Source organism: Chenopodium quinoa, unplaced genomic scaffold, assembly GCF_001683475.1.
Source record: "Chenopodium quinoa cultivar QQ74 unplaced genomic scaffold, ASM168347v1, whole genome shotgun sequence".
Taxonomy (NCBI): Eukaryota; Viridiplantae; Streptophyta; class Magnoliopsida; order Caryophyllales; family Amaranthaceae; genus Chenopodium; species Chenopodium quinoa.
In genome coordinates, this window is record NW_018744988.1 from 2,832,368 (window position 1) to 2,856,980 (window position 24,613).

The 24,613-nt window shown below is 42.6% G+C and overlaps 1 protein-coding gene and 1 long non-coding RNA gene across 2 annotated transcripts; one reads left to right on the top strand and one right to left on the bottom strand.

Annotated features, from left to right (window-relative positions):
* Positions 1-9,766: 9,766 nt before the first annotated feature.
* Positions 9,767-13,198, bottom strand: LOC110706687. Its single transcript, XR_002508385.1, has 3 exons — positions 12,964-13,198; positions 12,106-12,368; positions 9,767-10,369 (listed from the first exon to the last, which is right to left on the bottom strand). It is a non-coding gene; the product is annotated as an uncharacterized LOC110706687 (long non-coding RNA).
* Positions 13,199-14,214: 1,016 nt separating this feature from the next.
* LOC110706531 lies at positions 14,215-14,682 on the top strand. The gene has a single exon (XM_021884448.1). It carries the CDS (start codon positions 14,215-14,217, stop codon positions 14,680-14,682), a length of 468 nt encoding a protein of 155 aa, XP_021740140.1.
* Positions 14,683-24,613: the final 9,931 nt, after the last annotated feature.

Consider the following 24,613-nt stretch of genomic DNA (forward strand, 5'->3'; position numbering starts at 1 on the left):
ACTCATATGCATCTTTGCCCCAGATCCGAGGCGACTTGGTGCAAATATTTCCCAACCACTCTCAAGGGGGTCGCGCAAGCGTGGATCTCCAAGGGAGTAAGGCAAGGCTCCATAACAGGTTGGGATGATCTGTCCTCCAAGTTCAGGAGCAAGTTTTCCACGGCAAACCGCCGAGAGAAGACTACCGCAGAGCTCATGGGTCTGCAACAGGGGGAAACCGAAAGCCTCCGAGACTACCTGACCCGTTTCAGTAACGAGTCATCAAGCGTCTCTCAGCTGGACCAGGGGCTAGCTGTTTTTGCAATGCAGAATGGCCTTCAGCCAGGAAAATTCCTAGACTTCATGGTCATGCATACCCCTCAGACCTTGGAGGAAGTTCTTAGTGCTTCGGATAAGTTCATCCGAGCCGAAGAATGGAATAAAGCAAAAACCCAACCTCAATCCGGGGGAGGGAAACAGAGGCAAATACCTTTGTCTGAAGGCCAAGGCCATAAGGCAAAGGGAAAATCAAAGGCTCCGGAGCCATCTCCGGCCAGCGACCCAAAGAAGGACAGGTTTGCCTCATACACAGGCAGATATGAGTCCTACACTCCGCTCTCTCTTCCACGCGCCAAAATTTACAGTGTGACGAAGGAGGAGCAGAGTTACCGAAAGCCGAGACCACTCCCAGAGTGGTATCAGCGAAAAAATAAAAATCAGTGGTGTGAGTTCCACGAGTCTTCGGGCCACAACACTGAGGAGTGTATCCAGCTGAAGGACCAGATAGAGGACATGGTCCGGAAGGGATACTTGAAAAAATACATCGCGGATCACCGCGAGAAAAAAGAATCCGAGAGGTTAGCAAAGGACTCTCGGCAGGACCTTGATTTCCCCCGGAAAAACAGTAAAAAACAGGAGGGGAAATTCCCTCCGATCAATGTTATCTCGGGAGGAATATACTCTCGGAGGGAGCACAAGCGTCACCTTAGAGCTTTGACTCACCAGGTGAACAACGCTGACATTCAATCTCCCCAGTCGCCGGTGCCGAACATGACGTTCACAGCCGCCGACTGCCGGGGGATTACGTTCCCTCACGAGGATCCGTTGGTGATCATCGCCACGGTGGCCAACCACGACGTCAGTAAGGTCCTTGTTGACGGTGGCAGCGGAGCAAACATTCTGTTCCGAAAGGCCTACAACCAAATTAAGCTGAAGCCCAAGCACCTTACGCCGGTACCCTATCCGGTATCCGGGTTCAATGGGGCTTCAACTTATCCAGATGGGAAGGTGACGCTTCCTGTCACCATCGGTTGCGATGAGGCAGCCCGGAACGTCATGATTGAGTTTTTGGTCATCGACGCTCCTTCAGTGTACAACGTGATTTTGGGGAGACCCATAATTCACGAGATCCAAGGGGTCGTCTCAACTTATCATCAGCTGATGATTTACGTCTCAGACGCCGGCTTCCCCGAAAGGATACAGGGCAACCAAAAGGACGCCCGAAGGTGCAACTACCTCAAGCCATCCAGTAGTCGCCCAGATGACGACAGGGATGAGGAGGAAAAAGAAAGAGAGCCAAGCACAAAAAAGCCGAAAGGCCTAAGTGCTTCGGCCCAAGGATCCGTGCCCAGAGAAAAAGGTCCCGAAAGGGAAAAGGTTGACTCTTCAGCTGAGCCGAAAGACTCAGAGAGCCAGCCGAAGAACATAAAGACTGGGACACCTGCTGACATTGGCAGCAGACCAGATTCTGAAGAGTCCAGTCCATCGGCAATGGACATGGACCAACAGACTGAAACAGTTGAGTTGGCCGAAGGAGATGCTGAGAAATGTGTAACAATCGGGATGGACCTTGATCCTAACACCCGTTGTGAACTTATTCAGCTCCTGCGGGATAACAGAGATGTGTTTGCTTTCTCGGCAGCTGATATGCCCGGGATAAGTTCAGACCTCATCTCCCATAACCGAAGGGTCCATGCAAGGCCTCTCAAAATTGGAGATCTTGTCCTTCGGAATGCTGCTGCAGTTCAGAAAGGCCGAATCCATGGGAAGCTCTCAGCTACATGGGAGGGACCTTACGAAATATATGATGAGCTTCAGCCAGGGACATACCGACTTCGGCAGTTGGATGGAACTGAGTTGAAAAATCACTGGAACGCTGATGTACTGAAAAGATACCATGTGTAAACCCTTCGGGGCAGAACAATCTTTGTAAGTACATTTTGAACTAATGAAAGGCCTTGGAGCCGCCATTTATATAAATATTTACAACTTTTTATCCTTTCAAAATTTTCTTTGTTCTATCTACTCTTTAAGGGTTTTTTATTCAGCCTCGTCTGAAGCCTTCGCCTTCGGGTAACTGGGTTTCAGATTGCTGACAAAACCTGTCTTTTTAAAGAACACCGGTCTTTCAGCTGAAGTCAAACTTCAGTAAGACTTGTTCTCCAAAGACATGAGTCCATGGACAATTCTGGGATATTGCCTTAACTGAGCCTTGTATCCCAGAGAGCCATTATCCGAAACATTGCCTTAAGTTGGCCCTGTGTTTCGGGTATCCATTTTTCAAAGATAGACAGAAAATCAAGGATAACAGCAACAGTTGAAAATTTTTAAATCAGCCTCGTCTGAAACCTTCGCCTTCGGGTAACTGGGTTTCAGATGGCTTACAAAACTCAGTCTTTTTAAAGAACACTGGTCTTTCAGCTGAAATCAAAAATCAGTAAGACCTGTTCTCCAAAGACATGAGTCCATGGACAATTCTGGGATATTGCCTTAACTGAGCCTTGTATCCCAGAGAGCCATTATCCGAAACATTGCCTTAAGTTGGCCCTGTGTTTCGGGTATCCATTTTTCAAAGATAGACAGAAAATCAAGGATAACAGCCTTTTTAAATCAGCCTCGTCTGAAACCTTCGCCTTCGGGTAACTGGGTTTCAGATGGCTTATAAAACTCAGTCTTTTTAAAGAACACTGGTCTTTCAGCTGAAATCAAACATCAGTAAGACCTGTTCTCCAAAGACATGAGCATGGACAATTCTGGGGTATTGCCTTAACTGAGCCTTGTATCCCAGAGAGCCATTATCCGAAACATTGCCTTAAGTTGGCCCTGTGTTTCGGATACGCGTCTTCTTTAAGAACGGTGGTGTTTCAGCTGAAGTCAAACTTCAGTAAGACTTGTTCTAAAGAGGTTAGTCCCAGAAAGCTAATGTCCCAAGCATTGCCTTCAGTTGGCCCTGTGTTTCGGATATCAGCTTTCAGACAGTCAATCTTCAGTAAGACTTGTATCCCAGAAGCATTGCCTCCAGTTGGCCCTGTGTTTCGGATACCCATTTTGAAGAAGTTCAGAAATTGCTTATTTAACTGAAGTCATACTTCAATTTCTGTGGGGGCAAGAAGCACTCAGTGCAACTATGTTCGGCAGAGTTGAAGAAAAGAAACAGTAAAGCATTCAAAAATAAAGCAACTGAAGAAAAGAGCATTAGATTAATATTTCTCAAAAATTGAGCTACAAGTTCAATAATTCAGTATCGGCAGCCGCCCACAAGCGGAAAATAACAGCTGCCGAAATACGTACATAAGCAAAAAAAAATAATAAAACTGCTGTACGACAAGGCAAGCTGAAGCAAAAAACAAGGCAAAAAACTCAGAAAGCGGCAAGTCTAAAGTTAAGCGCATGATGAACCGCAAGATTCTGAAGACGACTGCCCGAGTTCCTATGCTTCAGCCGGAGGATCAAACTGATCAGCGTTGAGCCCCATGGTGGCCTCAGCCCCAGCAGCAGAAGAAGCGGGCTTTGCACTTTGCCGAGCCTCCCTTTCCCTCTGCTCAGCTTCCAACTCCAGTCTTTCAGCTTCCTCTTCGGCTTCCTCAGCCTTAAGAATTTCAGCTTCAGCTGGAGTTGCATACTTCATGTGAGGGTCTTCGGGATTCTGAACCCACTCAGCACATTTAGACCAGTCCAGTTTCGGCTCAGCATGAAGGCAGACTCTTCGGCATACTCGGAATCCGTTTCTGAAACCCATCTCATATTCCTCTTGGGTGTAAACACGGACTTTGAGTAAAGCCTCAGCATCAGCCAGCTTCTTCTAGGTCTCCTCCAAGTCTTCCTTGGATTTCTTCAGCTCATCAGCGACTTTGGAGGAGGAACCCTTCAGCTCATTCAGCTCTTGCTGAATTTGGAAAGCCTTTGTCTGAGCCTGGGCCACTTCAACTTTCTGGATCAGCAGTTGATCCTCAGCCTCTTGAAATTTAGCTCTTTGGGCTTCAGCAGCAGCAGCAGCCTCTGAGAGTTGGACGTCTTTGGCCAGGAGCAACTCTTCAGCAGCCATTCGGCTGGTTTCAAGAGCCTCTAGACGCTGCTGCACTTCAGCTTGTGCAGCAGTTCCTTCTTGAATTCGGCTCTCAATAGCAGCCTTGAATTTGGAGACGTCCACTCCCATATGCTCCTGGAGGAATTTTTCCCCTTCCATCAGTGGGGGAAAAACCTCCTTCTCCATAGCATCGCAGAAGGTTTTCAGGGCTTCGGCAGCTTTTTTACCGTACTCCTCAACCTCCTGCTGCTTCTCTTCAGCTGCTGCTTGCTTCAGCTTAGCAAGCTTAACTTCCTCTTCAGCCACCTTCTTTTCGTGCACAGCAGCGTCTACCCTATCTTGTAGGGTATCAATCAGCTCTACAGTGAGAGTCTGATTGTGCACGAACTGAAAACAGGAAGACAAAAAAAAAATATATAATAAATAAAAAAAAAAAATATATATATATGAAGAGCTGAATTTCGGAGGAAATGAAGGAAAATTACCTGCATCATCAGCAGTTGGTTAGACCTGGCTGGGTCAGGAACTGATCTGCTGGATTCGCCCATCCCAGCAGTGGCCTTCAGCGACCAGATCCTTGCCCTGTCTACTTCGGACATGCCAGCAAAATTGCCGAAGTAGGCTGCAGCTCCTTCTCGGTTTTGACCCCATATGAGGTCCCAGATGTGATCTGGGATTGGAATTCGGGGGGCCGAGAAACCCATTTCTCCAGAATGCAGAGTCTGGAAAGAAGGGAAGGACGACGATGGAGCTTGATTAGCTTTGGTTGCCTCAGCATCGTCCTTCTCAGAGGAGTCAATTACTATGACCTCCTCTTCTTCAGGGGTGAGGACGAAAGCCTCAACCTCTCTTGCGATATCTGCCGTGAAGCCCTCAGCACTGGACATCACGGCATCTTTATTTTCGTGCTCAGCAGCACTCTTCTTGATTTCTTCTTGGACCCCTCCCTTAGGTTCGGGAGTTCTCTGATCCACCTCCATCTCAGGAGGTGGCGGAGGGGTCTTTTGAGGAGATTGGGGTGTTGGCTGGGGAACCCTCGGCGATCCATTGCCTTCCTCAGGTTCCCTTATTGCGACGCCGATGGTCATCGGCCTCTGCTGAAAGTCATGAGGGCCGATGATGGCCATCCTTCGGCGCCTTTTCAGAAGGGGCTGCTCGTCCATATCTGAGTCTGAAGACTCTTGTATTTGATCTTCGGGACGAACAGGAGCTTTGCCTTCTCTGTGTCTGTTACTCTCTTCAGACTGTAACAGACAGGGGGGAAGAAGAGTGTGAGTAAAAAAAAAAAAAAAAAAAAAAAAAAAGAAAAGAAAAGTTTTCTGAAAGCTCACCGAGGTTTTCAGCAAAGCCTCGTCTTCTTCAGCTGCTCTAGCTGCAGCTTCGGCTTCAGCAGCTCTGGAGGACCCCTCTCCTCCTTCGCAAGCCTCAAGTACCCGTGCAACCTCTTCGGCTGTGCGGGCAGCTTCAGCTTCTTCGTTCAGCAGCTGAAACCAAGGGTCTCTCTTCTTCCACCAAGGCTTCTGCCTCTGATACAGAGCAACAGCCTCAATTTGGAAGTGGGAAGAATCCAGATGAACTTCCCTATGCCTCGGCTCAGTGATAGACGGGGCCCGTTCAGTTACAACTCGCTCTCGGTTAACACCAAGACGAGCGTAGTTAATACCAACGTTGGTCTCGTCCCGCTCTGAAAAAAGGAAAGGGAAAAAGTTTAGCTCAGATATGTTGGCACAGCATAAAAAAGCAAAGCGAGAGAAGAAAAAGAGGTAGTTAAAAGCCTCGGCCCCAGCCGAAGAAGCTTACCATCCTTAAACTTTCGGCTGAGGCCAACAGCTGCTAGCATATTCTCTTGGAAAACGTAATGCGTATCGGGGAGCCAAGTCTCCGGGATATGCTGCATTCGACCACTCCCCCCCGGGTTCGGCAGCTTGCCGAAGATATGTTGCTGATCCAGGTTCGGATCCGCCCCGTTATCTGCGGGGGGACCTAGACTTCCCATTTCGGGATCAGGCTCAGCTAAGTACCGGGGAGCGCTGAAGACGCAAGGGTGGCCCGGATCTGTGGGTGCCCTAACCCAAATCCATTGACCTCTCCAGTCCTTGTCTGAAGAGTCATTTGGCCACATGGTCAAGTATTGGGGCCGGGACTCAATCCGATACCACCCAGAACCATGGCTTCCGTGCCCACTCTGAATATTTGGCACTAGCCGATGGAGCTTTCTGAAGCAGTGCAGGTTCGGCACGTATTTGAAGAACTTGCAGACCCATAAGTATGTCATCACCCTTCGGATGCTGGTGGGGGTTAGCTGACATAGGGAAATGTTGTAATGGATCAGCAAGTCTCGGACGAAAACGTCCAAAGGGAACCTCAGCCCATACTGAAGCTGTCTCGTGTACACCCCCACATACCCCGGGGGTGGACGATGGATTCTATCGGATGCTGAGGGCATTCGGCACCAATATCCATCAGCTTCAAAAATGCCGTAGTGCAACTCAATCTGCTCGGCAAATCGATATTGATCGGCGTTCTCTACCCACCATGAGTAGGGGCGGTTCTTTATCATGGCCGAAGCGACTTCGGCATTCTCCCACTCTGAAAACCCAGGGAGGATATCCCAAAGGACAGCGGGAATTTCATCATCCCGTCCAGAAGCACTCGGCTCATCCGTTCTTTGAGGAGGAGCCGAGGAAAGGGGAGTCGCCCTAATCCCTTCAGCAGGGTCAGACTCCGGCCTTTGACCATTCCAGGTCCCAATCCTGTTCCTAGGATCGGGAATCAGCCTTGCTCTTCTTGGAGCACGGGCTCTACCTCTAACTCCTCTTGCCATGGATTATTTCGAAGAGAAAAGTCGAAAGAAAAGGGGAAGGAGTTCGAATTCGAAGAAAAATAAACTGAAATCAAAGGAATTTACCTTAATCTGAAGCGAAAGTTGCCGATTTACGAGTTCGTAGTGGCAAGTCTCAGTTTCTAAGCTCAATGCTCGGGGAATTTGCGAAGTTTTGATGCGGGTTCTTGGTTTCTCTCTCGAAGAATTCTGGGTTCGTGTTGGTGAATAAGTGAGGAGAATGACGCGCCTCTGTTTATATCTCCAGGTACGGGATACGAAGAGTCTGTGCTTTAATTTCTCTTAAGTACCCACTAAGTAACCATTAAACACATGTCTTGTGATTAAACTGCCCATTATCCGTCCAACTTCCGCAAATCATTAACCGTTGTTATCTCATTAATTACGGTTTAAATTCAAATTTTTGGATCAATTAAATCATTTACTTCCCTCCTTTTCTGAGTTAAATCAAACCCGACCCGTCATTCTTCCAAATCGGGTCTGGGGGGCAAGTTGTTTGGGTCCAATTTAGTCAAAATTGGGCCGGAGCACTAAATGATCCAATTAAAAGCCCAAGGTCAAGGTTCAACTCTCCAATTGCTCAAAAGTCAAAAGTCAGCCCACAAAGTAAGCCAATTGGGCTAAAGCCCAACCTCTCCAAGTATGACAAGGTATAAAAGCCATCATATTAACACATTCAAGGGGACATCACATATACATTGATATTCCATTTCATATGCTCATTCTTGCATTCAGGAATATTCCACAAAAGCCTCAAGCTACAAACTCTCTTGCATAGTGTCTTCCTTTTACACATTGTACTGACTTTAGCATCGGAGGGGCCTTCCTCGGAAACACCCCCGAGGCTAGTTTACGTGTGTTCACTGTGCAGGAAACCTTCGGCCCAACACAACTTGGACCGAATCCAGTTTTCTCCACTTCAGCGGACCTTCGGCAAGGTCCCATTGTTTTCAACCGAAACAGTAATTATTTCACCATATGTACCTCAAATGTAGCAATAAAGTGCTTAGAAGAGTTGGAAATTTGGAAGTGGTTGCTTGATGGTGATGTGAAATCAAGTACGAATACATGGAGATACACTAAAATCTTAGTAATTTTACATACTATACACAAAATACGAGTAACGTTTGACTGTAAGATTACTAGGTTTTGTATCAAGTGGATGTTGTGATGAGAACAATGTATTTTTGGACTGTTTTCCTAAGTACAGGCCAGGCGTAACTTGATTTGATATTATATTCCATATGTATTGGACCATTTTTTAAAAAAAATTACAGCGTAACTTGATTTGATTTAATCATTTAATTATTCTCCCTTCCACCTCTCAACTCCCAACCTCTTCCTTGGAATAAAAGGTGGACGATGTGACTTCGATAAGCACAAGTTATTATACTAGTATTCATTATGTTTTAATTAATACCATAAGGATTGTTGGTAACATGTGGAGTAGCAACTAGGGCAATACACATTTTTAAGAAGAGAACAAAGTAGAGAGACGGGTATTAGGTGTTAAATATTGATATAAATTTTTAAAATTAAATGTATATTCAATTATATTTGTCGTTGTCACATAATCAAATATCTTTCTATAATGAGATAATCATTTAAATTTTCATCCTTGGTGTTGTTGCCCTTTTATGGCCACGCAATGTGATTATAGTTGACACTTTGAGACGATTAAAGGAGATCAGAGTTGAAAGAGATAAGTTCAAAAGTTTGTATGTATAAGTTTCATTAATTCTAGTTCACATCGATGATACGTTCCAACAAGTTAAATTTAGATGACAAGAGATTGTGAAAATGAAATTCAAAACGTCAAATTAAGTTGAAAATTACGTGTTTTTTTGTTGATTGTCGCATCACAAATTCATGAGTTTGGTACTTAGGTTGTGACGTTGTGTTATAAGAAATATAATTTTCGCTTATTACAAATTTTTTTATATATATTTTCATTTACCAATTAATTTTTGTAAATTCGTTTTGTTGATTAAATATTTATTCACCAATTCGATTTTTCTTTAATTTGGTTGACAGACCAAGTCTAGCTTTAACCATGTGGATAGTTTTCAAGTGGCCATAATAAAATTGCCACTAGTACAAAACTAACCTTAAGTAACACCCAAAAAATGTTACATAAAGTGGTAAAAGTGTTATTATAGACAATAGGTAACATTTTATTGGGTGATACTTCCGCCCATGTTACTTAAGGTGTTATGTAACACTTTGGGTGACGTATGGTAACACTTTCAAAAGTGCTACTATAAACCCTCTTATGTAACGCTTTTTATATTATTAGTACATTTTTCAAGTGTTACGTTTTATTTCTTAGGTAACACTTATTTATCTTTTGTAACATTTTTCAATCATATAGTAGCACTTAATCCGACATTATGTATCACTTTTTGAACTAATGTAACACCTTATTGAATATTAGGTAACATTTTTTAATCATTTTTTGAGACATATGGTAGCACTTTATTCGACATTATGTATCACTTTTTTCAAACTTTTTTTTTTTTGCAAACAAATGTAACAATTTTTTTTTTATTGTTGTTGTTGTTTTTATTGTTGTTGTTTAAAAATAATACATAATATAAATTTGTACAACAACATAACCATGAATGAGAAATTAACGTATATGATAAACAATAATTTGAATTGAAATAATTTCATAATTCTTACAAAAAATTATCCATAAACACCAATTTTATGTTTGGTCAAACAATATAATAATCAAAACAAAAGAAAGACAGCTTTGGTTTCTAGCTTGGAAAAAGGGACGAAATAAGAAAAAGCTCCAAATTTTCCAAAAATAGTCAACGCGATAGCAGTATGATAGCAAAAGCTAAGTGGCAGAACGACAGCACCAATAATAGTACCTACAAATCGGATATCAATATATACCAGCAGACGGCAGTATGTCGCAGCAAACAACAATAGCAGATAGCAGTGGCAGCAAACAGCAGTAGCAGCCAATAGTGGCAGCAAACAGTAGTAGTAGCCACCAGTGGCAGCAAACAACAATAGCAGCCAAAACCGGCAGTAAGCAATAGTAGCAGCAATACAGCAGTAAGCCAATAATAGTACGTGACAGCAGCAGCGGTTATAGTTAGCCGAAAGCTCCAAAGTTTTCACTCCCGGGAGTAAAAGAAAAAAAGTTTATCTCGATCTTGTATATGTAAGCACGCTTCTTGTGGCATCATCACTTTCCGAAGCAATCCTTCATCTTGATCCTTTTGATCCTATGTATGTGTGAAAGCATCATACATCAGACAACTAGAACAAAAATGAAATAACATAATAATATGAGTTAGTGCTTTGTAAAAGATAATGTATTAACCATTACCTCATTTTTCTCTTGTTCTCTAGAGTATACATGAGGAAAATGATCATAATTTATTTTCTATTAAGGGTGGTGGATGTGTGATCAGAAATGGAAGGGGAGGGGGATCTAGTTCAGAGGCGAAACTAAGAAGACATGAGCTAGAAACCTAGCATAGGCAGACTAGCAGCTATAAGTTGCTACTATCGGTTTGTTGATCTATGTCAGACATGTATCTTAACTGAAATAATGAGACTGGTGTGCTATTGCTACAGGTGTTATGTTACTAATGTCATAAATACTATGTTTAGCTCATGTCATTAAAATATACAATTGCCTTGCTCATTGTAAAAATAAGCTGATCATATGAAGGATGAAAATTTGTTGTATACATGGGAGACTGCTCTATAATCTCCCATCTAGATCTTGCTTCCTACAAAGAAGAACACACAAGACTGCAGAATGAATATGAGACTATAAGTACAACAGGTGGTGGGGTTGAGGTATTTTCATTTTGTAAATTAGCCTGTGTTCATGTCAATATAAACTAAGTTAGGCTGTTCAAGCTTAAAGTATTCAAAATCCTACATACAACGACTGCGCTATGGCTGCCAGAAACTAAAAGATGATATAAACAACAATAAAATCAGAGATGATCGCAACATCAATATTATGTATAAGAACAATAATTACATTTAGGATCATGCCATACTGAAGCTTACAATGTTTTCAATTTCCGTAAAACTACTTAACTATTTCAGCTACTTGAAGCACTGCAATTAGTTCATTTCAAGCAAGAATGCATGGTAAATATATCAAAGTCATATATCACCTAATTCCTTGCACTCTTATCTAGAAGCAATGGGAATCAATGTCAAAATATCCAAGAGTCCTGAACCAATTCAAATTACCAAATTTACAAAGGCAAAAAGGTTTATATAGTTTAATATGGTCTTAACCAAAGACAAATAAGAAAAATAAGTTTCACTCAACCGAAAGCAATCTTAGTCTATCTGGTCAGCTAATAATCAAGTCTGATGAGATAATTCTCTAATACTCATATACATGCAATGCAAATATTAATAAAGCTTTTTGCATATATGTTGTGTTTGGAATTGCGTGTATACCTCAGACTTAGACTATTAGAAAGATTAATTTATCTCACACTTTGCTTTATTAATCTTGCATAGCTGCAATGTGTGTGATGGAAGACACATTTATTGAAGTTAGAAACATGTATGACATGATATCTTTATTTGTTCAAGTCTCGCGGCAACTTGCACACTTACAATTTGGAAGGGCTATAACAATAGCTAATTTGCTTAGCGAATAGATCATTGTGCCAACCAGCGTAAATATAGATTGCTACTAGCATGCAAAAGTTAATCTGACATCGGAAATGCACCTCTTGATGTTATCATTATATGATGCCAGATAATTTAATGCACTACATTAAAAAATGGTAAAATATTAATATAGCTCTAAAGTACAGATTTGGAGCCTCAGCTCAATTCGGTGATCACATACCAAAAGAGCACAATCTTATGAATGTAAAAGTCAACTCGTGACAGTAATAAATGCAATCAACACAAGGGCTATTAAATTAATTACAATTAGTTATAATTAAAGCAAGGTAGCAATGATACTATACTATACCTGGAAGTTTTGGAACACCAAACCTTTCACATAAATCATCACAGAAGTGATTGCAATTTCGTGCGAGCAAATCATAGGATTCCCCTAGCCACTCTCTAACTCAGTTCCCTCAAGATCTGATTAACCTTGGAGACAGAAAGGTTGGTTTGTCCAAGAACAATTTTTTCATGGTATGTATACATGGGGTTTTTTGTAGCAGGGCAGCTAAAGACTCCAGTTCCTTGTTCACAATACCCAAACGACCATTCATCTTCTCCATGCACCTACAATTATTCCATGGAACTTACCAATTACCATTACTATCCTTAAAAACATGTGATTAAACAAAAATAGAAAAAACATGCCATTTTGAATCCCCTAACTTTGCAATCATGGAAATGTCTAATTTTGCAATCATATAGCCATTTTGAATTAATTTCTCCTCATGCCAGAATAGGATAGACAACAGGATGGGATTAAGCACCTCAAACCAAGCAGAATTCACAAAATTTCAATGCTGTTAACTATTAAAAAAGCTGATCTATATAAACCCTTGTAAAACTAACTAGAAATTACTTAATCTTGTGATAGTAATCAATAATCAACAAATCATAAGTTTGACGATAAAAAGTAAATATCCAAATACTAATCTATCAAAAATCGATTAAAACCGCTAATGAGAAAAGTAATAAAAACCCCTCAAATTCTTTGAAACTCTAAATCAATCACCAGTTTCACCACCAGACTTCTGGAAAACATAGGTAAGACCACACTTAGGATCTACACCTTTATTTAACAAAACCTAAGATTTGAACTAGTAATTATATAAAAGAGCCCAAAATTTGGAATTTAAAGGGGAAAGTTTGAAGAAAATCATACCATGACGACCAATTGAAACCCTTGAATTCGAAGCACCATCGTTATCGCTCGTGACCACCTTCACTATCGCCACCACCATCGCCGCCACTTGTGAATGAGGAGGGAGAAGAGAGAGAGAGAGAGAGAGCGATAGAGTGGCCAGGCCTATGGTGGAGTCAAGACTTAGAGAGATAAAAGAGGGATACGGGTGGAGTCTTCTAATTATTTTGGGGATACTTGGTAAAAACCAGTGTCCATAACCTACAAGGTACGGGTTGGAACCCTTTTAAGGTGGCTTTTTAATTCTAGATTTGGTATCCATTTGTGTTTTTCTACTAGTAGTTGTAAAATATTAATTACAAGTAAAGCTTACAATTAAACTGTTAATATTATGCGAAGTATATAATAGTAATACGGTCAAATGATTATTCCTAATTTAAAATTTATATATGACTAACTGGTACCAAAAATTAAAGTGTTACAATAAAGTGCTACTTAATATCAAATTATCAAAGTGTTACAATAAAGTGTTACTAAATATCAAAATGTTACAATCAAGTGATACTAGATATCAAAGTGTTCCCATCAAGTGTTACATGATATCAAAGTGTTACAAAAGTGTTACTTATGAATTAGTTAAGGTTCTAACCTTCAAAGTGATACCATTTGGTGTTACCTAAGGCAACTTTTGTAGGTCATTGTATTAAATCAAATCACGAGCGTTCATTTTTATGGATTAATGTAAATCTTTGATATGATTTATTTTTATTTTTATATTTTTAAAAAAATGACAAAAAAAAATCACGTTCTTATCAGTATCTTCTTTAATTACTTCTCTTCGATCTTTGTTAGTAATCTGATAATATATATGGGTTGTTAGAATAACAAACCCATTTTAGGCCTGTAACTAATTAATCCTAGCTGGCAAGTTAGTTGTTAGAAGATTCGTTGTATATAAGCTTTCTTCTTCTGTAATTAATGCTCTGACTTCATAATTCAATAACAAATTAATTCCCAAACTTTCTCTCTCTATTTCTTACTTTCTCTCTCTTGTTCATCTGATTCTAGTTACTGAATCAACTTCATATGGTATCAGAGCTACAGTAAACATTTTTTATCTTTGATTTCTTCGATTTTTTTGGATTTCTAGCTTGTTTTTTTATCGATTTACTGATCAAATTGAGCTATTATTCGGTGTTTTTCACTGAATTTTTCTTGATTTTCTACGATCGATTGAACCTGATTCTTCGATTGTTCTTCTCTCATTCATTAATGGTTGCTCAATCTGGAAATTCATCGATTTCTAGATATACTGATAAGTTTTTCCTCGGTACTGGTGATCAACCTGATCAACAGCTCGGAGGTCATAAGTTCAATGACGATAATTTTCTTACCTGGAATCGCTCGATTCGTCTTGCGCTTGGTGTTAAGAACAAACTATGCTTCATTGATGGAAGTTGTAGAAGGCCTGCACCAGATTCTGAGGATCTTCAGAAGTGGATTCATAATGATTACATGGTTCAATCCTGGTTGCTCAATTCGATGGAGAAAATCATTTCTGAAGGTTTTCTACTTCAACAATCTGCTCATCAGTTGTATGAAGAAATTGTGGAGAGGTATGGTCAATCTAATGCACCTCAATTGTTTGATTTACATAAGAAATTGATGTCTATTGAACGAGATTCTGATTCGATTGTTCAATATTACTCTAAATTGAAAAGAGTTTGGGATGAGATTTAATTGTTAAAAGGTTTTCCTGATTGTGATTGTGGTGCATTAGCTAAGTGTACTGATAGGCGTGTCGCGTACCTAACAAAAATAAACCTAACTAGACCACTACTATGTAGACGGGCAAGCAAGGGTCGGATCCCAAGAGACTATGGTTCAACTAATTTAAATATACTCAAGCAATTACTAAGCAAGTAACCAATTCAAATAAGTGAGAATCAATAACTAAAGAACTAATTAAAACGATTAAATCAAAACAATATGACAAATCAATGCTAAAAACATCCAAGATCAAGCATCACCACGAATACGATTAATGCAATAGTCATTCTACCCCTAACACATAATTCAATTGATTAATGAGGAAAAGTAATCCATGAATAATACCAATGGTCTCTCCCGAGTTATCAATGGCTTCTCTAATCACAATCAAGCCTACTTTCGTGGAATCATGTAAGTTAAAGACCTTAAGCACATTACTCTAACTTCCTAATCATCCATTCAACTACTCCCGTGATGAACTTCAAACCCTTAATTGATTTATTCAAATCCGTTAAAACCCAACTCCCGTTGCGATTAAAACAAAGGATTAATAACAATACCAATTATCCCTAATCTAGTATTGGCATAAGCATAATCAATTAAGCATATCAATTACAATTATTATTAGAGAATTTAAAGAATTAAATCATGCATTTATCATATTCGGGATCCGCTAGATCTTGGAATAAAGAAACTACTCACACATATTAACGAAAACAAAAACAATAATCAATGAAGAAAACATGATTAATAAGTAATTAAAAGTAAAAGAAGAAATAAAGATGAATACCAATTGCTTGAATGAAGAAAAGTACCAATTGTTGATGAATAAAGATTAAAACTTGGAAGGTGAAATGTAATCTAGATCTAGAGAGAATATTAGGGTTCTAATGAAGGTTTAAAAGCTAGAATATAATAACTAAGTATGTTTTAGTCGGGCTTTACTAAGGGTATTTATATCCTTTAATTAAGAAAACCCGAAAAAATAGGAAAATGCGGTCATCGACACTCCGCCCGGTCGGGCGCGAGAAGCAAAAACGACCTTACGCCTTCAAGAAATCTTTCATATGCAGTGCTTTTGTCCGCCCGGTCTGCCAGGGCAATGTCGCCCGGTCCGGGCGGATGGAAGTTGAACTCTTCCATTCTTTCTCATGACTTCTCTTCTTTTCCTTCTTCGCCCTGGCTGCCAGGGCAATGTTGCCCTCCAGGGCGGACACGGGTAAAATTCTCCTCCATCTTAATAAGCTTTCGTGGCTATCTAAAACAAGTTCAAATCATCCGGAAATCTTCATATGCCTACAAAATCAATCAAATAGACCAAGCCACACTAGAGAGGAGGATATTAGCGAGAAATAGCTCCGTAGAGCTTAAAAATCATACGAACATAGCTATAAAATGAGGGTAAAATATGGTATAGAATGTGTACATCATGTACTTATGGAATTCTGAAGAAAATTCTTGTTGCTGATCAGAAGCAGAAACTGATTCAATTTCTTGTTGGTTTGAATCAAAATTATGATAATGCTAAAACTAATATCATTAGTATGGATCCTTTGCCAAATGTGAATAGAGCGTATTATATGTTGCTTCAGATTGAGAGATAGCACAAATTGAATGATAAACCTGATTTATCAGTTCAGACTAGTGCGTTTGTTTCTTTCAAGCAGAATCATCAGCCTTCATTTTCTAGTCAGAATAATGTAAAGAGAGATGCAAAACGTTTTAAGACAGATAAGTTTGATAGGAAATGTGAGCATTGCAAGAGACCTGGTCATACTGTTGATCAGTGTTTCAAGTTATATGGTTATCCTGAATGGTTTGTTTCCATGAGAAACAAGCAATCTGGTTCTGCTCCTAAGCTGGCTGCTAATGTATCTGAGGTTTCTTCTCAACCTGATAATCCTCTTGAGTTTGATGATTCTGAGCCTAAGGTCAGTGATACTGCTGTGGATTCTTCCTTGGTGAATGTTGTATGCAAGGAGATGATGAAGATGATAAAAGGCAAGCAAGGTCTTCATTCAGATGGCTTGGATGCTTCTTTGAATTTTGCAGGTATAATTTCTGCATCAAGCGTTCATTCTACTCTGAGTTGTTTTGGTAAATCAGATTGGATTGTTGATTCCGGTGCTACTGATCATATGGTTTGTGATAAATGTTTGCTTGATTCATATACTAAATTACTGAAACCTGTTTCTGTTGGTCTACCTGATGGTCATGTTAAATTGGTGAATTACATGGGAACTGTGGAGTTATGTCCTGGGATTGTTCTAAGGAATGTTCCGTTGATACCTGATTTTAGGCATAATTTGCTTTCCGTGGGAAAGCTTTTAGAACAAAATAATCTGGTTGCCATTTTTAAGCAAGATTCTTATATTTTTCAGGACTCTACAACTAGTCAAGTTAAAGCTGTTGGCATCAAGATTGGTGGTTTATACAAATTCAGTAGTGTTGCTTGTCTTTCTGTGAATAAATCAGCTAAGGATTTGCCAAGTTGTTCTTTTCATACAAATTCTGATGTACCTCAACTTAGTACTATTTGATTAGGGGATTTTGCTCCCACCAATCGGAATGCGCCACGTGGGCCAATCAGGTCCTGCCAAGTGTCCCCCAGTTGGAACTGTCAGGGCTTGCCACGTGGCACGCGCTTATTCGTCCACCTTGGACCTATTATGTCATGACATGTGGCAAACTCCATGCCTAATGGAGAAACCGGCCACCCAGGCCCAACTTCCGAGGGAAGCCCAATCGGCCCTAGGTTAACCTAAACCTAGGCAGGTTATAAATACCTCCCTTAATCCTCATTAAGGGGGATTACGAAAAAACACATTAATTACACACAGTAATAACCGGCTGATCTCGCTAAAAAAGCAAATTACCTACATTAAACACTCTCACCTAGAGAGACCCAATCACTTTAATTTCCGCATTAATTACTCCTTAATCAAGTACTAACTTGACCGTTGGAGGCGGAGCTCCCACCACCAGGAGTCTCCGTTATTTTGCAGGTACAGGCGTCCGGTTCCAGTCTCGGAATTGTAACTCTCCCGCAGGACATCAGAAAACCCCGAAACATTTGGCGCCGTCTGTGGGGAGAGTACTTCTGAGATGGCATCCAAGTCTGTACCGACTCCTGAAGAGAGGCGTCCCCTAGACGACCCTCAAGTTCAGTCGGACCATGATACCGAGAGTGAATTTGAAGTTGAAGCTCACACAGCTTCAGACGGGACCCTAAGGGCCCGACGTACCCGTCATACCGAAAGGAGGGAACGGGAACATCTTCAAACTGGAAGTGAGCCAGCAGGCGCACCGCCTGTTCGGCAACAGCCGACTGATGGGTCTGCTCCCATCACAAGGAACGAACTCATGACCTTCATGAGGAACTTCAAGGGAGAGATTCAAGAGTTGATCAACAAGAAGCCGCCTGCTCCAGTCAAGGAGCAGTCGGCTAAGAAACCCTCCACTTCACTGAAGAGGAAGCCAGTTCAAGGGCGAGAGGCGACTCCTCATCCTAAATCTAGGAAGCGGGAGCCACCTGCCCTTGATTTCACAAAATTTCGTTTTCCTACAGGAAATAGGAAACCTGTTCGTCATATTCAGGCGGACGGGTCGAAGCAAACATTCACAGACGCTCGGCTACTGCTAGAGCAGAAGAAAAGTGACCGATTGTCAGAGTCGGCCTCTACTTCAAACTTTCATGACAGTCTGCGAAATGCCTCGATGAGGCATACTCAGTCGTATCATGAGAGTCAGTCAGGCGGTACCTCCCGTCAGTCCGGCTTTCATAGCGACCAGGCGGTACCAAACTTACCATTTGTGTCGCAACAACAGTATTTTTTGCAGCCACCTCCGTTTGGTGGACCTGCAGCAAAAAACGTCCAACCTATGGACTGGCAGCTACGGTTGCTTAGACTTGGTGAACATCCGTCGGCCTTCTCCAAGGAAATTACTGAAGCCGCTCAGCCGGCCAAAGTGAAAAATGTACTAGTAGGCGCCTATGACGGCACTACTAACCCAGAAGACCATCTGATGGCATTCACCAACCTGATGTACCTTCAAGGGTTGGATGATCCCACTTGGTGCAAGTGTTTCCCAGCGACTCTCAAAGGAATCGCATAACAATGGTTCGGCAACCTGCCGACTGGTTGTGTAAATAGCTTCAGGACGCTTGCTTACTTGTTCACCTCCAACTTCGCCATGAACATCCCTGCGAAGAAAACGACCCTTGATTTAGGAACAATTCAGCAGGGCGAGAAGGAGGGGCTTCGTTCTTACATCAGGCGGTTTAACCTGATGAGAATACAGATTCAAGGGTTACCGGATGAGGTAGCCTATACTGACTTTTTCAGAGGTCTCAAAGACGGGTCTACCTTCAAATTTGATTTGGTTCGAAAAAGGGTGGCGACTCTTCAAGAGGCCTTGATTGAAGCAGAAGCCTATATACAGGCGACTGATCTTTGCACGGTAAAACAGTCGGACGGGAAAAGGTTCGACAAAAGAGAAGGACGACAGAAACAGTCGTCAAACAAAGATGAGAAGAGAAAAGAGGTCTGGGCGGCTGATTCCTCTAAACAGCCGGCCCAGAAAAAGAAAAAAGAATTCAAACCATACTCCCCAAAGTATGCGTTTAACAAGGATAACCAGTTTATCCTAAAAGAAATCAAGGGACGGATCTCAATTGAGAAGCCGGTCCCCATGAAGGGTTCTGCAAACAACCGGAACCAAGATAAATTCTGTGCTTATCATGATGATGTTGGTCATCACACCAATGACTGCATCAGTCTCATGCGGTATCTGGACCGCCTGACCGAGCAAGGTGATCTTGACACTTATGTCAAGAAATCTACGGGGAACACTTCCTCAAAAAAGCTGTCGGCCAAAAAGAATCAACAGGCTGACAACTCCGATACAGATGATGCAGTCGTCTACACCATTGCAGGCGGCTTCTCAGGAGGCGGCCCCACTATTAGGGGAACACTTCCTCAAAAAAGCCCTACTTTTTGGCACATGCAGTTGTCGTGTATACAGACCAACCTATCAAGCGGCCCCTTACCAACATGGAGTCGTCAGGCTGAATGATCAAATGGGCCATAGAAATACAGAGCCTCAAAGTTACTTTCGAGCCTAGAAAAGCAGTGAAGGGGCAAGCCTTTGCTGACTTTATTGTAGAGATGACTCGTCCTCCTGACTCTCAAGTTCCAGACCAAGTATGGAAGGTATATGTGGACGAAAGCTCTACTTCAAATGGTTGTGGAGCAGACGTCATATGTCAGTCGCCAGAGGGCGACAGGTACGAGTATGCTCTACGCTTCAGTTTTCAGGCTTCAAACAATGAGGCAGAATATGAAGCTTTACTAGCCGGGATCCGCATGTGCAAGGCGGCAGGGGCAAGAAAAATAGACGCCTGTTCCGATTCACAATTGATAGTGAGTCAGTACAATGGCGAATACGAAGCAACCCATCCGGCCATGATCAAGTATTTACAGGCGGTCCGACAAGCAGTCGGCTCCCTTGAGGATTTCCATCTAATCCAAGTGCCGAGATCAGAAAACAACTAGGCGGATGCACTGTCAAAATTAGCATCATCCGCCTCCTCTGATACTCCTCGAACAGTTTTTTGGGAAGTAATGGAGAAGAGAAGCATCGAGGAAAACCCTATTGGAATCCTAGACAGAAGCTCAACTTGGATGGATTCAATCAGGGCATATCTGACAAACGGTACACTGCCGGATGATCCTCAACAGGCGGCAGCACTGAAAAAACGAGCCTCCTGTTTTGAAATGATAAAGGGAGAACTTCACAAAAGGGGGTACCTTCAACCCTTCTTAAAGTGTGTTACTCCAGAAAAGGGACGCGAGATACTAGACGATCTTCACTCTGGTTACTGTGCTTCTCATATAGGCGGTAGGACGCTTGCTCAAAGGGCAAGGCGGCAGGGCTACTTTTGGCCTACTTTGGAAGCAGATGCAATGGAGATGGTGAAAAAATGTGACAAGTGCCAAAGGTTTGGCAAACTAATTCACCGTCCGGCTACTGACCTCACTACCATTCATAGCCCACTACCGTTTGCTAAGTGGGGCATGGACATTCTGGGTCCATATACGCCTGCTACAGGCGGAAGGAGGTACATACTTGTTGGCGTTGACTACTTCACTAAATGGGTAGAGGCGGAGGCTGTAAAGGGAATCAAGACGAAGGATGTAATTTCATTCATTTGGAAAAATGTCATCACTCGGTTCGGGGTTCCCATGTCTATGGTTTTTGATAATGGTCCCCAATTTGAGACGCCTGTTCTCAAAAGCTGGTTGGGTGACCAAGGAATTGCAAACTACTTTGCATCTGTCGGCCGTCCACAAGCAAACGGCCAGGTAGAAGCCTTTAATAAAATCATCTCGGACGGTCTCAAGAAAAAGATTGAACGAGCAGGCGGCCTATGGGCGGATGAACTACCACATGTTCTCTGGGCCATTAGGACGACTGAAAAAGGGGCGACTGGAGAAACTCCATTCCTCCTAACTTGCGGTGCGGAAGCTGTTCTTCCAATAGAACACTACGAGCCGACTCTTCGAGTAATGCTATATGACGAAGAGGCAAACTGGGAAGCCATGCGCCTGGCATTAGACTCACTTCCTGAAAAGAGGGCAATGTTGTCTTGCGCCATGAAATCTATCGCCTGAGAATGACTAGATCATACAACAAAAAAGTACACAGGCGTCCACTCAAAGTATGGGACTTTGTACTTAGAAAAATGGAAGCAGTTGGTAGGGCTAATGAGTCTGGCAAACTAACTCCCAATTGGGAAGGAACCTACCAAATCTGTGAGGAAGTCAGGGACGGTACCTACCGTCTGGAAACACCAGACGGACAACCGTTACCTCGAACTTGGAATGTAGATAATCTTAAGAAATATTTCTTTTGAATGATGTAAATAGTCAAGAGCTACTTAATAAAAGTTTGCATCCTTACTATTCAATTTTGTACTAAGAGGGGCACGCCTACTAACAAATAGTCGGCTACTCTCCATTGAGTATTTTACTCTATTTTCAAAGGGGCATGCCGTCTGTACCTTTACAGTCGGCTACTCTCCATTGAGTATTTTACTCACAATAGGGGCATGTCGTCTGGACATATAGTCGGCTACTCTCCATAAGAAGATGGCCGACTGGTTCCAAACACATAGCCACCCCCCTAATACTTAGCTAAAAAGATTAGGGTCTGGTCGACCCTGTGCCTAACAGGCGGCTACCCTCCTTTTACTTAGCACCTACGTTCACCAAGAACTTACCAAGGCCACAGGCCGAATGATCAGACCAGGCGCCAAGCCAACTGATCCAATCTTCAAAACTAATACGACCTGTCCCAACATCATAGCAGGCGTCCGGCGGCATCCCTCCGGATGAAATTCGTCGCAGAGAGCAGCTCCCTTTTGGGTGGAACATTGTTCTATAAACTAATTACACGGCACCTATACGACTGTCCCTAAGGGCAACCACGTAGCCGTTTTTAAGACAAGGATAACTCTATCACTAACCAAACTAGTGGTAGCAGTTGACATCTGAGTCAGATGACCGCCTGTATTACTTGGGACAAATGCAGGGGGTACCTCTTGAGTTAATAGCCAACAAACATTGGCGAATCAAGGGGTCTAGCCGACATCCGCCGCCTGGTACCTCTACTTCTCAAGCAAGAGTGACGGCGACTGAGTAACTCCAACGTTAACTCATAGTCACTCCCTCAAATTTGGTATGGAACCTAAAAGGTTTGAGTAGACCGCCTGTTTTTTGGCAAACAGGGGCACTCAAACCCCTATTCCTACTAGGTAACCTATTGAGTTAATAGCCAACAAACATTGGCGAATCAAGGGGATCAGCCGGACTCCGCCGCCTGGTACCTCTACTACTCAATCTAGAGTGTGACGGAGACTAAGTAACTCCTATGTTAACTTATAGTCACTCCCTCAAACTTAGTATGGAGCCTAAAAGGTATGAGTCGTCCGCCTGTTTTTAGCAAACAGGGGCTCTCAATCACTACTCCTGCTAGGTTAACAAATTATGAGTTAAAAGCCAACAAACATTGGCGAATAAAGGGAAACAACCGGTACCCGCCGCTTGTTATCTCTACTACTCAGTTCCTTGGCGACTAGGTAACACTCATGTTTACTTGGTCAGACCACTTTCCTACTTGGTTAAATTTACAAATGACAGGACCGCCTGCCTAAAAAGGATCCAGACAAAATAGTTCGAATGCCGATTGGATAAATGGCCGACTGATCGTCTATCCTGGAAACAGAAAACCAGTCGTCCAGGGGCATAGGCGGCGTGACTAACTATCCGTACCTGTCTGCAACTAGCGGCCATGTAAAACAATCGGTCTAGTGAACAATTGGATATTAGAATATGGAATACTTAGACAAATTTGAGGCAAAACAAAAATTCATTAAAAAGAAGCCGGTCATTAAAGACCGGCAAAATATTCAAAGCCCCGGTCCCCTGGCCGGGTAAATACAAAATAAACGGCACGCAGGCCGTGGAAAGAATACATAAAGCTTAAGAAGGGGGCAGATCTTCAATATTAGCAGCTGCCGCCTGGTCAGCACTCTTCTTGCTGGACTCGGCTTCAGCTGCATCCTTTTTTGATGCCTTACCCCCAAGCGGCACAAGCGCCACTACCGGCTCCTCCTCCTCCAACGCTTCCTCCAACGCCTCTTCCTCAGCAGCCGCCAGGATCTCTTGATTATATGTATCCGAACACTGGCGGTACGTTTTTTCCCATGAGGCAAAGTCGGCATTAGGGAAGAGGCGGCCCCAAGTCATGCGCTGGATTTGAGCGGAGTCTTCCATCATCTCCCGGACCAGCTCTTTCTTCTCTTGCTCGGCCTTTTCCGAGAGCTCTTGGGTAAGACTCTTCTCTTGGGTCACCAGGCGTTCTTTTACGCTGGCCAAGGATTTCTCCAAGGCTTCGTATGAGTACATCTTTAGGCGAAGAGGTTTCAGCTCGGCCTTGAGATTGGTGATGGTCGCCTCCAGCTCGCCATTCCTCTTCTGGGCCGCCTCTAACTGAGCCCGAACAGCGGCGGTAGCCTGCGCCTGATAATAAAGAATATCAATGGTTAGAACTTCATTTTGGGCAATTTGAAACATTGCCTTATCACAGTCAGAGGCGGCCATAGCTTTTGCAGCCTTTACCTCTTTGTTCTTCCGATCAAGCGGCTTGCGAAGGCCGTTCACTCGGAGCAGGGCCTAAGTACAAAGGAACAGGCGTTAGTTTCCAAACAAAAAGAAAACAGGCGTCCAGAAATTCAAATACTCAAAAATATGCTAAGTATACCTCAGCAAGGACCCCTGCAATCCCGTCTAGGTCAAGGGTGCCGAAACCCTTGACCGCCTCCCTTTCAGCTGGAGGAACTGCCCTGATCATAGACTTGGCCATCTCTACCAAGTCAGGCTCCTGAGGGCCGGCTGCATCAAGCATAAACAAACGGATTAGACCTAGTAAAAAAGGGATCAAGTCTAAAATTTACAAGGACAACTTCATACTTCTAGGCGGCCCAGTTGGAGTTTTAGAAGAAGTGGCCGGCTGTTTCTCAGCCGCCACCTGTTTCCTGGCAGAACCAGGAGAGCTCGCAACAGTCGTCCTCCGGGCCTTGGGGTCCGGCTGTTGGGAAGATGAAGCTCTTGGAGCACCCGTCTAAAAAAGAAGAAAAAAGTCAGTATATGCATAAACACAACTCCAAAAAGAGGGTGAAAGGTTCGGAGCTCACCAAGGGTGCCCCGTTCTTGGGGGAGTCGGTTGAAGCTTGTTGCATAATGGAGGCCCGCAACATGGCCGCCGCAGTCTTGGAGGCGGTGATTTTGCTCATGGCGTCAGCTGCAAAAACAAACAACAAAGTTAATAAAAGTCATAA

Bases quoted from the DNA above. Each gene is read 5' to 3' on its own strand.
- LOC110706531 (XM_021884448.1), top strand. From the start codon at position 14,215: ATGGTTGCTCAATCTGGAAATTCATCGATTTCTAGATATACTGATAAG.